Source organism: Pistacia vera, unplaced genomic scaffold (assembly GCF_008641045.1).
Source record: "Pistacia vera cultivar Batoury unplaced genomic scaffold, PisVer_v2 Contig1070, whole genome shotgun sequence".
Taxonomy (NCBI): domain Eukaryota; kingdom Viridiplantae; phylum Streptophyta; class Magnoliopsida; order Sapindales; family Anacardiaceae; genus Pistacia; species Pistacia vera.
Window position 1 is genome coordinate 93,832 of NW_022195105.1, and position 14,495 is coordinate 108,326.

General features: G+C 33.5%; 2 protein-coding genes across 3 annotated transcripts in view; both read left to right on the top strand.

The window, feature by feature from the left end:
• Nucleotides 1-14,495, top strand: part of LOC116131969 (protein RRP6-like 1) — a 66,764-nt gene that overhangs the window by 21,897 nt on the left and 30,372 nt on the right. The window lies entirely within an intron of this gene.
• Nucleotides 11,527-14,338, top strand: LOC116131908 (protein RRP6-like 2). Of its 2 annotated transcripts, none has more exons than XM_031417564.1 (6): nt 11,527-11,609; nt 11,763-11,808; nt 12,116-12,203; nt 12,604-12,924; nt 13,004-13,099; nt 13,402-14,338. In XM_031417564.1, the coding sequence occupies exons 2-6, from the start codon at nt 11,783-11,785 to the stop codon at nt 13,666-13,668; spliced, it is 798 nt and encodes a 265-aa protein (XP_031273424.1). In that variant the 5' UTR covers nt 11,527-11,609; nt 11,763-11,782; the 3' UTR covers nt 13,669-14,338. The 2 variants fall into 2 exon arrangements, with proteins under 2 accessions (XP_031273424.1, XP_031273431.1); XM_031417571.1 differs by having other exon boundaries at nt 11,581-11,609; nt 12,093-12,203.

Below are 14,495 nucleotides of genomic sequence, written 5' to 3' on the forward strand. Positions count from 1 at the left end.
TTTAAAACCTCACAATCTATTATCTCAGGTTGTTGAATTTGTTCAAAGCTTTTTACTAGAGAAGATGGAAATACATATTTTAGCTTCTCAAAACCCTCCAAAATCAAGCATGTTATATTACGATGAGAGGAAGACATTAACATCGGAAGTTGGATGTCCCATAACTTTTTGGCAGATTCCATCAATGATATCAATTCTGAGTCCTTCATATCGGGGAAAACGACCTGCATTTAAAATTCTTATTTCAATAATATTCTTTTAATGTATATAAATTAAGAAATAAAATAATTATTTCCACCTTTAAACCTCAAATGATGAAATGATGGAAATATAAGTGATGCAAAAACATTCAGAGCAACGTCACAATTGAAGAAGGAAAGATAAAAGCAGAACAATTAATGAAGATGAAAACACAAACTACATAAAGCCTCAGCATATTGAAAGTAAAGGCAGAAAATGTTTGTTTGATCAATTAAAGATATCTTTCATCAAGACGTTTTATGGTGTTACACCCTTCATCTTACCGTCAGATATCAATTTTAGTATTCAATTTATTGAGATCTTTATTTTCGTTAAAGACGAGGCCATAGGAATTGACAAGTATTCAGACTACAACCATTATTTTAGTTAGTACAATTAAAATTCTAGTGGTTAGATGTGAAGGTATAAAATTCAAGAGAAACATTTGACTTTCTAAGTAAATAATAACGTACCATTTTTTGTAATTGTTTTATGGTTGTATTGAGATCATAATCCCAACACCCATAAAGATCATTCCCATCTTTTTCTAAATCATTCTCGTATCTTTCTACTTTCTGCAACTTCGGAGTGATTATAATTCCTCCACAGAAAGTCTCCATCTTGGGGCAATTATGCACAATTAATTTGTTCAAAGATAGGAATTTAAAGGTGTAATTCCCAGAGCAATAGCTTGTGAGATTTTCTAAACAATCAAGTGACAAACTCTCCAGTTTCCTGAAAGCTACATCTTTTTCTACATCTCCCTCATTTGCTCTACTTCTGTAAGCATTTCACATTGTTTTATTGTCATTTTTTGAAGTCGCACCAGTCTTTTTGCCGTTGATGATGTCAATAAGCTCCTCAATCCATTACAATATCGTACTTCCAGAATTGTTAAATCTTCAAACAATGTAGGAGATGATAGTAGAGTGGTCAAATTCTGACAATAAAGGACTACCAGAATTTTTAACTGTGTGAATGTCACAGCACGTTTATTGTCATTTCCACAAGAGAACAATTCTTTGTATGAACTTGCTTTTAGTATAAGGTTTTCAAGCTTGTGAAATGTCTCAAGGATTTCAGCTGGAATGCTTGTTGATTTGTCTTTAACGATCTCAAGAGCTTTCACTTTATCAAATTCATGTTCATCTGAAAGTTGGCCTGGCATACTTGCTTGATGTCCTTTCCAATTAATGTCAATACCATCCTGAAAATAAATCATGTTAAATTTGCACACACAATTTTTCTTATTTTAAACTTTTGTTACTATTGGCGATAGTTTGTTTTTTATTTGCTATATAGTCTTTTTCTAAGGTTTTTTATCTGGTTGTTTGCTTCTTATTATTAATTCATATTACATATATATAATTAGTTACAAGCTTCTGTCTTAGAATTGGGTAGATCTTTTGGTTTTGTTATCTATATTTGGCTTTTGTATGTCAAAAGCTAAGGCAACTTAAGTGTTTGATAACTAGGCAATTGCCATTGGTGTCGCCCTTATTATATTAGTACATTGAATATATATTTGGGAAATGATTTTTAGCCCCCACCTGATTCATCAGTTTCTTCCGCTTTAAAATACCTTTTTTTTTTTTTTTTTGTGACAAGTTTAACCTTAATTAAAATAACTAGAAATGAAATCATAATTTTTAAATATACTCATACTCTTTTTTTATATCTCTCAAAGATCCCACCATGTCAGATTCTATGGCTTTTTATTGGTATTTCGCTTCTTATTTTTAATTCATATTACATAAATATAATTAGTTACAAGCCTCTGTCTTAGAATTGGGTAGATGTTCTGATTATTTTATCTATATATTTTGTTTTTTTACTTGAACCTTATGGAAAATTTTGCCCCAAAATTGTACTCCTTTTTAAAAATTCTTTATAGTAAGTGTGTTCATGGCACTTTCTAAGATTTTTGGTTTTATTTACCTTTTTAATTATTTTACTATTTCTCATCATTATGAAACTATAAGATATGAATTTACCTAGATTTTAAAAGATGTAATTTGCTATATTTATTAGAAACAAAAAGGAAAGTTATTTTCTTAAGTAAATAAATACGTACCTCTTTTTTGTAGAATTGTTGTAAAGTTTTATTAAGATTACCCTCCCACAACCACTCTTTCTCATATCTTCTCCGCCCTACCCTCTGTAAATTCGGCGCGCTCAAGACTCTTTCAGAGAAAGTCTTCATATTGGGGCATCCACTCACGTGTAATTCTTCCAAAGATGGGAATTTTAAAATGTAATTTCTAGAGTAGAAGCATACGAGATTTTCTAAATCAGTAAGTGACAGCGACTTCAATTTAGGGAGATTAATCTCGCCTTTCATTGCATCTCTCTCATCTTCTACTACTTCTATTATCACATTGCATTTGTTGATTGTCATTTCCCTTAATTGCAGCAAACTTCTGGCAACTGAAGTGGTTATTAAGTTCATCAATATTCCATGGCAACTGGTTACTTCCAGATGGGCAAGATTTTGAAAAAGAAGAACAGGATCCAACTTGCAGTCTTCTTTCCACAAGTACTTCAAATGATGACGATGATCCAGCTCTAAATATTTTATCCGTATTGGCATTTCAGTATGTTTCTCTTCTTCTTTACATGACCATAATACTTCGTCTGAATCCCCCTTTAGTTTGAGCTTTTCTAGGTTGTTAAATCTTTGAAGGATTCCAAGTGGAATCATGCTATCCACTATCAATTCCTTCAAATCAGGGCTGATCTGTGTATCAATTGACAACAGCAAGTTGGAGTTAAACACAATATCCCAATAGTTTATAATTTTAACAAGAAACAGAAGGGGAACAAAATATTGAATTGAACACCAAAGACAAACTGACGTGGCAAAAGAATGTTCTTTTGAATCAGATCATGCCTGGTTTGAAATCAATTGTTTCTGGTGGTTAAGTTTGGAGGAGAATGTCTCATGTTTATATTGGATGACCTAGTTTTCCATAATAAATTTGTCCAAACCAAACTACAAATTTATTTTTTTCTTATGTATCAAACTTTTGTTAAAGAAAATAAAAAGATAGAAAGCATATATCTAAATTTATTAATGATTCTATTTTGTTTATTTTCTTTTTCATTAACTAAAGAAAATAGATACTTACCTTTTCAATTAAGAAGAGGCCAGGCTCTGAAATATCGAATTGGGCCTCCGTGTTGTTTTCATTAGAGCTACCACATTCTGAAGCGAATATCTTTACTTTTTTACAATCACAAACCTCTTAACTTCTCTAACAACCGACATTCCAAATTATGCCTTCCAAGGTAAAAAGTTGTAAGTTCTGGTAGGTCGTCAAGTTTTAAAAACTTTAACCATGGAAAGACAAACTTAGGAGTTTCTTCTGCTCCATTAGCAACAATCCCCTTTAAATCTCTGCATCTGCAAATCTCAAGGTGTTGGAGGTGCTTAAAGCTTTGAACCATAGAAGCTGGAAATATGTATTTTAGTTTTCTACAGGCTAGCACTGTCAAGTTTGTCAAATTATGATAGAATGATGACATGAATGTTGGATTGCACCAAATCATTTCAGATTCTATATCTTCAACTTCTAAATCCTCCAAATTGGAGAAAACAAGCTGCAGTAAAAGTGAATTGTTTACTCAATATTTTCTCAGATAAAGTAAAGAACAAAAAATTGTTTATATCTATAATAGAAAAGTACAAGGTTATCATCAAGCTTGCCTTTTCGTGAAACAGTGTCAATTCATCATGTCCCGATTGTGTTGTTGATGTTGTCGTCATTCCTGAGCAGAAGCTTGCAAGCCTCGGAAGATATTTCAGAGTTAGGAAGCGTAATTGAAAGAACTCAATCTTATCGCTGCCATTGTTGACATTCTCTTCTCTTTCAATAGCAAAAATCTCTTTCACATTCTTGCAATCTCTCACTGTAAGTCTTTGAAGTTGTGGAAGACTTTTGGCAATGGAAAAAGAGAAGAGAATTGTCAATTCATGACAACCATTCACTTCTGTGAATTTTAAATTGCAGAAGGACTCTACTGTTGGTTGACCATTACATATCTTCTCCAAATTAATCATATTGAAAAGATTCAGTGACTCCAAGAGGGGGAAGGTAGCTACACATTTTGTTGAGTCAACTAGACACAAGAAGTTAGGATTATTTTGGACATGGAGATGTTTCAATTGTGAAAAACAGTCATTGTCTAATTCTTGAATAACATTCTTAACATTCGGCAATTCATCTAAACATAAGAATTCAACACTCTTGATTCCTTGCAATTCCTCTAAGCAAATGGAAGAATTAAGCTTCATTTTGACTGTTCTTGAAAACTTGTGCTGAATAAACTTGTACATCGCACTAAATATTTGCCGACCCCCGACTGATATATGGTATCGTTTCAACTCTTTGGAGAAAAAGCCTTTTGGCAAAGTCTTCTCTCTTCAATATCTATTTCTAGAGCAGTGAGACAAGACAAATGAAGCAACTCCTCAAGACTAGCATTATTTCTTTCAACATTGGGTCCTCCAGCCTCCCAAAAAACAGAGCACCCTACCATGTATAATTCTTCCAATAGGACTAAGTTTGATATGACAGACTGTGTGATAACTCGAAGATTCGCACAGTTGTTTAAATCTAACAACCTTAGTTGAGTTAGTTGACTTATTTCTCCAGGCAACTGCTCAATATTATAACAACTACTCAAGCTAAGGATCTTTAGTTTCTTCAACTCTCCTATAATAGCAACTTCTCCAATTTCGCTCTTATCCAAACACAATGTTTGAAGGCCTATTGGAAGAATAATTGATGATGAAAAATTATTTAAACTTAAAACTTTGAGCTTTTCCATCCTTGAGAAAAATTTCTCAGGAAATTTGAAAGAAGAATAGTAGTCCCTAACCATATAGAAAAATTCGAGTTCTGGACATTCTCAACCTTCAGCCCAATGTTTACTAATAATATCACTACTAGATAAGGAGATTGTGGTGCACTTTTTGAGTATATCTACATTTTTCCATTCATTTTCAACATCATTTCTCTCCGTAAGTACATGATGGTCTTTACATGAAATTGTTATAGCAATATCCCGAACAACATCATGCATAGAAAATCGTTCACTTGAAGAACAATCAAGTAATAAACAAGATTCTTTGAGTTCATGAAGAAGCGCATCTAGTCTATCTCGAGCTTCTTCTATTTTAAGATTATTTCCTTCAAGTATATTCAAACCCATAATGAATTTGAACAAATTTGATATGGAAGCATCATATGTCATTATACTACATAGCAAAAAAACTTTCTTGTGTTCCTCACCTTTTAAATAATCGTAACTCAATGCTAATCTTTGAATATGCCGCTTCCAACACTCCTTTGAACTTTGTTGGGGAAGGCTTTCTCAATTCTTGTAAGGCTTTCCTCCATTGAGATAGTTGTCTCTTGTTCATTAATGCCCTTGCTACAGTAACGATGGCAATGGGTAAACCACCACATTCCTTGCATACATCATTCCCAAGAGATTGCAACTCACACGTATAAACAACTTCACCTACAAGGGGAATAAGAATTATAAATCAAGGTGGCAGAAAGATAATTTTTTATAAAGTATGTTGATTAATTTAGAATTCTTTAAGAATATATTGCAAAATTAATTGAATTCTTTAAGAATATATTACAAAATTAATTCTAAAATGTTGTTGTTTAACATATAAAAAGTAAATATATCTTTTGTTTGTTAAATATTTGAGAATATTTTCAACCGCATAATCTGTAAACACTACTAAAAGGACAAAATAATGAAAATATGTATTATTACGGGATCGTATAATATTGATGCATGAACTGGTATTGATACTTATATATAAAAGTTCATCAGAGTCAGAGCCATTTGGTTCAAAAGGGCTAAGGTCTAACAACAATAAGACTTACATCAACGTAAAAGTACCTATGTTAAATAGCATTCTTATATATTATTTTAAAGTATTGTACATTATAATTTATATTATTTTAGTTTATCAAATTGTTTTTTCTAAATAACTCAAAACAAAGAGGGTTAAATAATAAAATCAATCTTTTAACGTTTAGGTTGTATAACAAAAATTTAAAATATCAAATAAATACTGAAACCTTAAAGAAAAATTTCAAACGGCTGGAGGAAACTAATTGAAGATTCAAGAAAAGGAAGATACTGTTATTTCTCCAAAGCACTCCAATAAAAACTATATAAACTGCAAAAAATTGAGTGATATTGTTATTCCCATTCTAAATAATTCTCATTCAAAATTGTTAGTATATCTAAATATATGAATAAATATCGATTAATTTCAAAGTATCTTTTTTCAAATGATATTTCTCTTTCCAGTTTTTCTTGTATAAAATTACTGACACAATATTCACCAGCGCTTTTGATCATCTTGTGACTGTCTCTTTAATGATCATTCATTTGATATTTGTACAATTGAAATAGTGATGATACAAAGTTTTTTAATGATCATTCATTTGATATTTGTACAATTGAAATAGTGATGATACAAAGTTTAAGTGGTGGAATAGAAGTGCCTGTGGCTACCATTTGCTGCTTACGAAGTGTTTAAGGCTTAAGATGGTCTTGTTTAAGGAGTAAACGGGTGAAATTTGAACCTTTTTTCATGTTATTCAAATAAAACTTTTGGTATACATATTTATATATCAAAGTTATAGTTAACGAGTATATCGGTGAAATTGAACTATTTTTCATGTTATTATTACTTAAAAAAAAAAAAAAAAATCGATCCAATCAAGTAAACTAAAACAGCAATTATTATATTTATGTGTTACAAAATTTAAATGAATAAAACTTTCTTTAGAGATCTGGGAAGCACTGAAATGAGTGAAATTTATAACACAGTATTAAAAATTGTATAAAAATGTACAAGGAAAAGACTTTATTACCTGTCATCTTTCTGAACAAGCTCCAAGCTTCATCTTCCTTCAAAAGGCCAATCGAGAAAGACTTTTGAATCCATCCTGTCCAACACGCTTTGATCCCTTGCCGTCAACAATAGTTTACATCCCTCAGGAATTCCTAGTTCCTCCAAATCAAGATCGTCCCATATATTATCTAAAATTATTAGGATTGTCTTCTCCCCCTTCAATCGTGCAAATAACTTATTTCTTCTTTCAGTCTCATTCTCCTTATCTTCAAATTTCAAACCTAAGTTATTTGCGATTTCTTCTCTTATCTCTTTTATGTTTGGAGTGTCAGTTAATAAAGGGTGCGCACCAACTAGAAAATGGAGAGACTGGTCTCGTGAGAGCTTTGTTCTTTCTCTGAAAGTATGAGTTTTATGACAAAGCTTAAGGCGAGTCTGGGGTTTCATAGGGGAAGGAGCGACTCTTGGACGGAATACGTTTCTCGCCATTGATTGCGACAAAAGTAACCGCCACGCTTTGAGAATGTCAATCGACGCTTCCCTCCATTGGAATAACCAAGCGACGACTCGATGACCTCCTCCACATTAAATGCGCCCTCATATGTATTTAATGCCTTGAAAGGGAATGTCGTTTCGGTATGACTTGCATTTAATACGCATAGCTGACACTTATTACGCACTAGACACGTCTGTCAGAATAAAGATTATTTTATTAAACGGATTAGCTATCAAGTGCAACGGATAACATCTGAAGAGGTTGTTTGGGCAGAACACTCTTCGCTGCGTACCGATTACGAGACAATGCAATTCCTTGTCTTTGGTAAAAATATGCTAAGTATTATCAAGTCGCGGACCGCGGATGAGATTTGAAGCACATCGGTACGGTATTAGGTGGGGTTTGATCCAGGTCGTCGACTTTGTGGAAGAAGGCCATCTCAGGTTGCTTGTAGAGACATGTGCTGTGACCTCCTTTCAACTCGGTCAGCTCGACCAAGCGTCATTCGGGACAGGTCAAGTCGCAGCATAATTATGAAGTTCTCAAGGTTCAATCCTTAAACCTTAAAAACTGAGGACTTCTGTTATGCTTGAAAAGTTAAGGCTGACGTGGACTCTTATTGGCAAGAGCCAATTAGGGTTCATGAAGGTTTTGTGCCGTCCAGGCACTGCCATGTCGCGTAGTGACACAAGGGGTATGGTTCTTGTTAGTGCAGTAAGTGAGTGCTAGACTTGCGAGTGATTAGGGATTATCCACCTGTCCAAGCCCTACGTAATTTGAGGATATTTCTCGTGTAGATAACTAATGGGACGTAAAGAAGGATTTGCACGGCACCTACTCACTTGCAGACTTGTAATCATCACCTTGAACTCTCCCACTATAAATAGAGGACACCCCTCTCATTTACGGGATGGGCTAATCTTAGACTAAAAATAGCTTATACAATCTCTCTCTCTTTATATTCTCTCTAGGTTATAACTCAGCTCGCTGTACACGACCTGATTTTACCCATCTATTAATACAATAGCAATGGATGTAAGATTCGCTTTTGAGCATCCGAAACCATTTTAAATATCGCTTCTCATTCAGTGTTTCATTTTATGTTTCCTTATCACGTATGATTTTTAAGTCCGTTTAGCACTTTGCACGTACGAGTCGTTGGTGTCAAAATTAAGCACTAACACATATCAAAAATCATGTTTTGCTTTGACATTTTCTAATGTTTCTGCCTTTCTTTAATTTTTTTCCTTTTTCCAGCTTTCATGTGTATGATGTTGATACTAAGTACCATAATGCACCAGTCCAAACTCCAATCAAGTGCGACATGCCAAAGCACCCTAAAAGTCCGTCCAATAACCACCAAGCAGAAGGCAACCAAGGAAATTGCTATAGCCCTTTCCACATGGGAATATCTCTTTGTGTGAAGTATCTTTTAATAATAATAATTATTATTATTATTATCATTATATTTTTCACTTACATTAGAAAAACTTCAATTTTTGTGGACATTTCAACCTCAAAGTGTATTCGACTTCTTAATATTATGGTTTGATTTGAAATTTAAATTAATATATTCTTAAATGTGTTTATTTTCGTATAATATTTTTAATTAAAAAGTAAATAATCATTCCAATGGAAAACTCATAAAAAACATTTTTTTATTTATCATTCATTTGATGTATTTAATTATTAAAATTTTTTCTTTTATCTAATAATTTACATTTTAATATTTAATATTTCATTGAAATTTAGAATCCATCCAACGCCAATTAACTTAATAAATTTTTTTGTGGCAAATTAAAGTTTATGAATTTTCTATGATTAGTTGTATATATTTTTAAAATTAATAAATTTCTTCGTTTTGAAACTAAAAACGACGACGTTTTCGAAAAATGCGTCGTTTGATGAATTTGAGAAAAGTAGAAAGTAGCGGTGAGAAGAAAGGAGAGGGGGGAAATAAAAATGGGTTTCAGTTGGTTTATGGTTTATGGGAAGAATAAGAAGGGAGAGTCTGTGTCTGTGGTGAGTGGTGGTGGTGGTGACTCAGTGAGTCGGGTGAAGGTGCAGGGTGACTCGGTGAATGTGAAATTAAAGGAAAAGAAAGAGAGAGCAAAACTGCCGTTTCATATTCCCACTATAAAGAGACCGTGAATAATTTGAACCGGCCATTTCGGCATGTTTGGTTACAGAGCAGTGAGGATAATCAGCGCTTTCTTCATCCTCTGGTTAGTTTTTTATTATTTTTTTCATTTCTTTTTTCGCGAATTATTGTTTAGTATTTGATTTGATTAGGAGAGTAATTAGTGTCTGGACAGAAGAAGCTTTTGAGGTCTAGGAAAAACATGTTCTTTTCACTCTTTGAATTCTAATACCGACTAGCTTTTTTCACTCACAGAATCATTTCCCTACTGGTTCATGTCTATAAGTCACTCCTTAAATGCTAACATTATGCGATTAATAGTTTTTAAATTTTCTCCCATTTTCCATTTGGTGGAAGGACCGAAGGATGGTTAGATATTGATGCTTTTCTTTAATTGTTTGGATTTTCTTGATATGTCATGGTTGTTCTCATTCTCATTCGACTATAACAAAGTTTAAAAAATTTCTCACGCTCTCTGTATATGTATTTATTGTTTCATCCTTGCCAGAATATAGTATAATACTTTTGCTTATTTTTGTTCCTTCATGTATACGCAATAGGTGGTCTGTTTTTGTTTTTCCCTTTTGATGATGTTATTTGTTATGCTTCTGATCTTTTATATTTTTCCTTGCCTAATATGTTCTTAGTATACTGTTAATATTATTATGCTGTTATTGTGATATGCAATTGAAGTGATGGTGAGATTTCTCTTTGTCTCTATGTCAGGCCTTAAGGGTCTTGAAATTGGAGAGAAATAGTTTGGAGTATCCTCTACAGCACTTTTGTGGAGTTACTGCCAACAAAGAGTGGGTCCTTTACAAAATTTACTTCTGATTCTCTCCATAGTTTGGTTTCTTTTATTTTCTCTATATTTTATGTTTTAATTTTATATTCAATCCTTCCTTTCTGCTAAGGTTGATCAGTCTACTCATTGCAGATGTCAGAATGCAGATTGGAGATTACGCCCTCTTCCTGATGAGATGCTCAGGTAAGTTTGGCTTTCTACTTCTCTTTTTTTGTTTCTGACTTGTGCTTTTCTGATATTGATCTTTTGAAAGTAAAGTGCAGATACTCCTGTTGGTAATGAATATATCTGCATTTGCTAACATTGAAAAGTAATTTACATTTGGGGGTTGACATATCTGAACAGTTTGATTTTACTTGTGATGACAGATATGCCAGAGAAGATACACACTATTTGCTGTATATATATGATATGATGAAAATCAAGTTGTTCTCCATGTCCAAGGAGGCCGAAAGCTCTGATGCTTCTTTGATAGAGGTATAATTCATGCAAACTGTGTGTTCTTTTATAAGTTCCTTATGGATCTCTTTGACAATGTAGAGCTTGTTGTGTGCTTCATTTTGACCCTGGTTTCTGCTTGTGAATTATGCATTATTGTGGCTGAAAAAAAGAATGTCATTAATATAAGCCATCTCTGTTTTACAACCTTTTTTGAGTTAGTGAAGTCGTTGTTTGACATTCCATCATGTCTCAGTGTCTTGGGTACAATGCCTAGATTTTTAAGAAAATGATTGTTTCAATCCAAATTTTAACTTCTTCAATTAGAAAACTACATCATAGGCACTACTTTTCGTTGGGTTTGGTACTTGTGAAATTATTAAGCTTGATTCATTTCCCTTCCAAGTAAAAGTATTGAGAAGCATGAGTTTGGTGGGGATTTATAATTGTTCTTTCTTTTATTTTCCATTATTGACCATAATTTTATCATGTTGAGCAAATTTTTCTCTTGCAAACAGGTCTACAAGCGTAGTTACGATGTATGCATGCAGCTGTATGAAAAAGAGCTTCTGACAGAGAATTCATATCTCTATATATATGGGTTAGTTCCCTATTATCTTAGTTTAAGATGACAGCTACCTGCTTGAATTTAACATCTTGTATTAAAAATTATTCCTTGTTATTCTTTCTTTGTTTTATCATTTTTTTGAACAGAAACTAATCAGTAGCTACTTACTTTCCTATGTTGAAATAGGTTGCAGGGGACTGAATTGAATGCTCAGCAGCTTGCCATTGTTGCAGTAAGTTGTTTTTTTTTTTTAATTTATTTACATTACCCATCTTATATGCATGAGGATTCTGGGCCACAGGAAATGAACTATCTACAACACAGAGACTTTTCTTTGACATCTTTGACAAGCCTCAAATGGCACCATAGTCATCTGTATGGTTGTGTCAAGGATTATACTTTTAATTTTTTAGATGATTGGATGATACTTGGGAGATCAACTGATTGACACATTATTATAACACTTGTATGGTTATAACATATTTGTGTATACATGTCTACTTCATTTTCTTATAGGTCCCAACTTAAATGGTTTGCAGGGCCTTTGTCAATGGCGAGATGTTGTTACCCGTACAGAGGATGAAAGGACTGGTTATATATTGCCTAACAAAACTCTTCTTGAAATTGGTAAAAAACTGCTCCAATTTTCCTTTAACTTAAATTTTATCTTTGTTATTTATAACACTCATTTGTTGAGTTTTGACCTGATTCACTTTTTTTTTTCTGGTGATAAAAGCCAAACAGATGCCTGTTACTCCTAGCAAGTTACACCGATTATTGAAATCGAAGCATCAATATATTGAGCGTAATCTTGGCTCGGTTGTTAGCATTATTAGGGATTCTCTGCAGAATGCTACTGCTTTTGAAGCCGTTGCTCAATATATTTAATTGGTGATCCATGTTGATGTAGTTTTTGTGAGCTACAGAGAATAAACTTGATACTTTCTAAGTTTCAACTCTGTTTGGTGTTAAATTCTTTGTTATTGTTTCCATTTATTTACATAAAATTAAATCTCTGATTGTGTAGGCCTCTGAAGTAAATTTAGCACTTAATGATGAAACTGAAGCTTTAGTCGCTACAAATGTGAAAAAATCAAATGTTACAATTGAAAGTGTTGGTGGTGGCAATGCGTTCAATGCTAGCATCATTCCACATCTACCACCTTCTTTGAAATTTGGAAGCAGTGTTACAGAACCTGACAGAAAAGGACTAGGATCTTTTGAGCATCCTGGAACAAATGGTGAAGAAAAGGAGTCTGGCATTCGTATCTCGGAGCTTCCCAGAGAAAGCATTACTAACTCATGTCAAAGTAGAGAGACAAATACTGGCATATCCTCTTCAGTTAAGGTTGTAAAATGTTAATGCTCTGTATCGATTATAATTCTTAAATTGATAGCTGTAGATTAAAATGTTTATTTCTTTATAGGTTACTGAAGCATCTGTTCAGGCTCTAAAGAAACCTACCCGTGGTTTTGGAGCACTGCTGGGTAACCCAAAGAGAAAGTTTGATACCCAAAAACAGGTGAGTTTAATGTGCTCATTATTTTTGCTTGCTCTGCAATTGTTGACTTTCATTTGGATGGTTATTTTTTCAAATGTTATGAAACCTGTCTATTTGTTGGCCTGTTTGTTGTGTGAGTCATCATTATGTGAAATTCATAAGATAAGGGAAGGTTGTCCAAGGGTTTAATTGTTGCCAATTAAATGCGATCTTGTATACTCGACTAGCATGGTGTCATCTTCAATTTTAATTGGTGCATTCCATGAGTAAAATACGATTTCATTCAATCGTATTTTTATTAATAAGCTGTTCATTTTAATCAGGACAAGGAAGAGATCAAATTGGATCAGATTAGATCTTCGGTGAATCTACCATTCCACTCATTTTCTGCCAGGGATGAACAGCCAAAAGCAGTTAAAGAGGTCAAGGTGGAGCCTGTTACATCTTCAAACAACCTTCACTCCCTCTCATCTTTTACCTGTGGTGAACAGCCAAAACCTGTCGCCGAAGAGTCCAGTAAAGTGTTAGAAATTCAATCTGAGCAACCTCCTGCTGAGCCATCAGCTAGATCTAATACCGAAGATGTATAACTTGGAGAAAACCAATGTGCCCAGGGAGGACAATTCTGCAGAGCCTGCTTTGGAAATGGATGAACAAGATGAGCCTATGTTGCTCTCTGATTTATCTACCAGCTTCTAGGAATGCCCGCAATCAGTGAACAAAAATAGAAAACCGGAAAGCTCGAGAAATCTGAAAACCATAGTGGCTTTTTGCTGATAAAGCCATTTGATTTTGAAGCTGCGAGGAAACAGATCAGATTTGGAGAAGCTCCGAAGGAAGAATCAGTGGGATTGACGGAAACCAAAAGAACCCACGAGATTCTGGGGATAAGAAGAAAAGAAAAGTTAAGCTGGCAGTCAAGGCCAAAAAGATGATGGAACAAAAGAACTTTCACAAGGTAAATGCCATTTTGCTTTTCCAGCAACTGGGAATCGAAGTACAACATTTCGCTGAGTCTCAGGCATGAATTATGCTGCTGTGTAAAGTGGAAATGCAATGAATTTTGGATATCTAAAATACGTTTCAAAAGTGAAAAATGAATATGAAAGTTGTTATAAATGAAAAGTAAAAACTATAGAAATCAATCTTTGTTTCAATAGTTGAATAGCATTTCATGTATCATATATGTGATTAACATGAAGCGATGTACGAGATGTATTATAGATTTTGCAAGTGAAAAGAGGCATGGCTTGCAAGATGCATGCTGATCAAATGTTAATCTCGTAATGTTATAGAGCGAGCTTTTCTAGTGCCTTTTTATTTAAAAAAAAATTCCATAATATCTTCATATGTTGAATCAATAGTATGTTACTAAATTTATGTCTACTTTGAAGCTTTTCATTCTAAAGTTTACAAA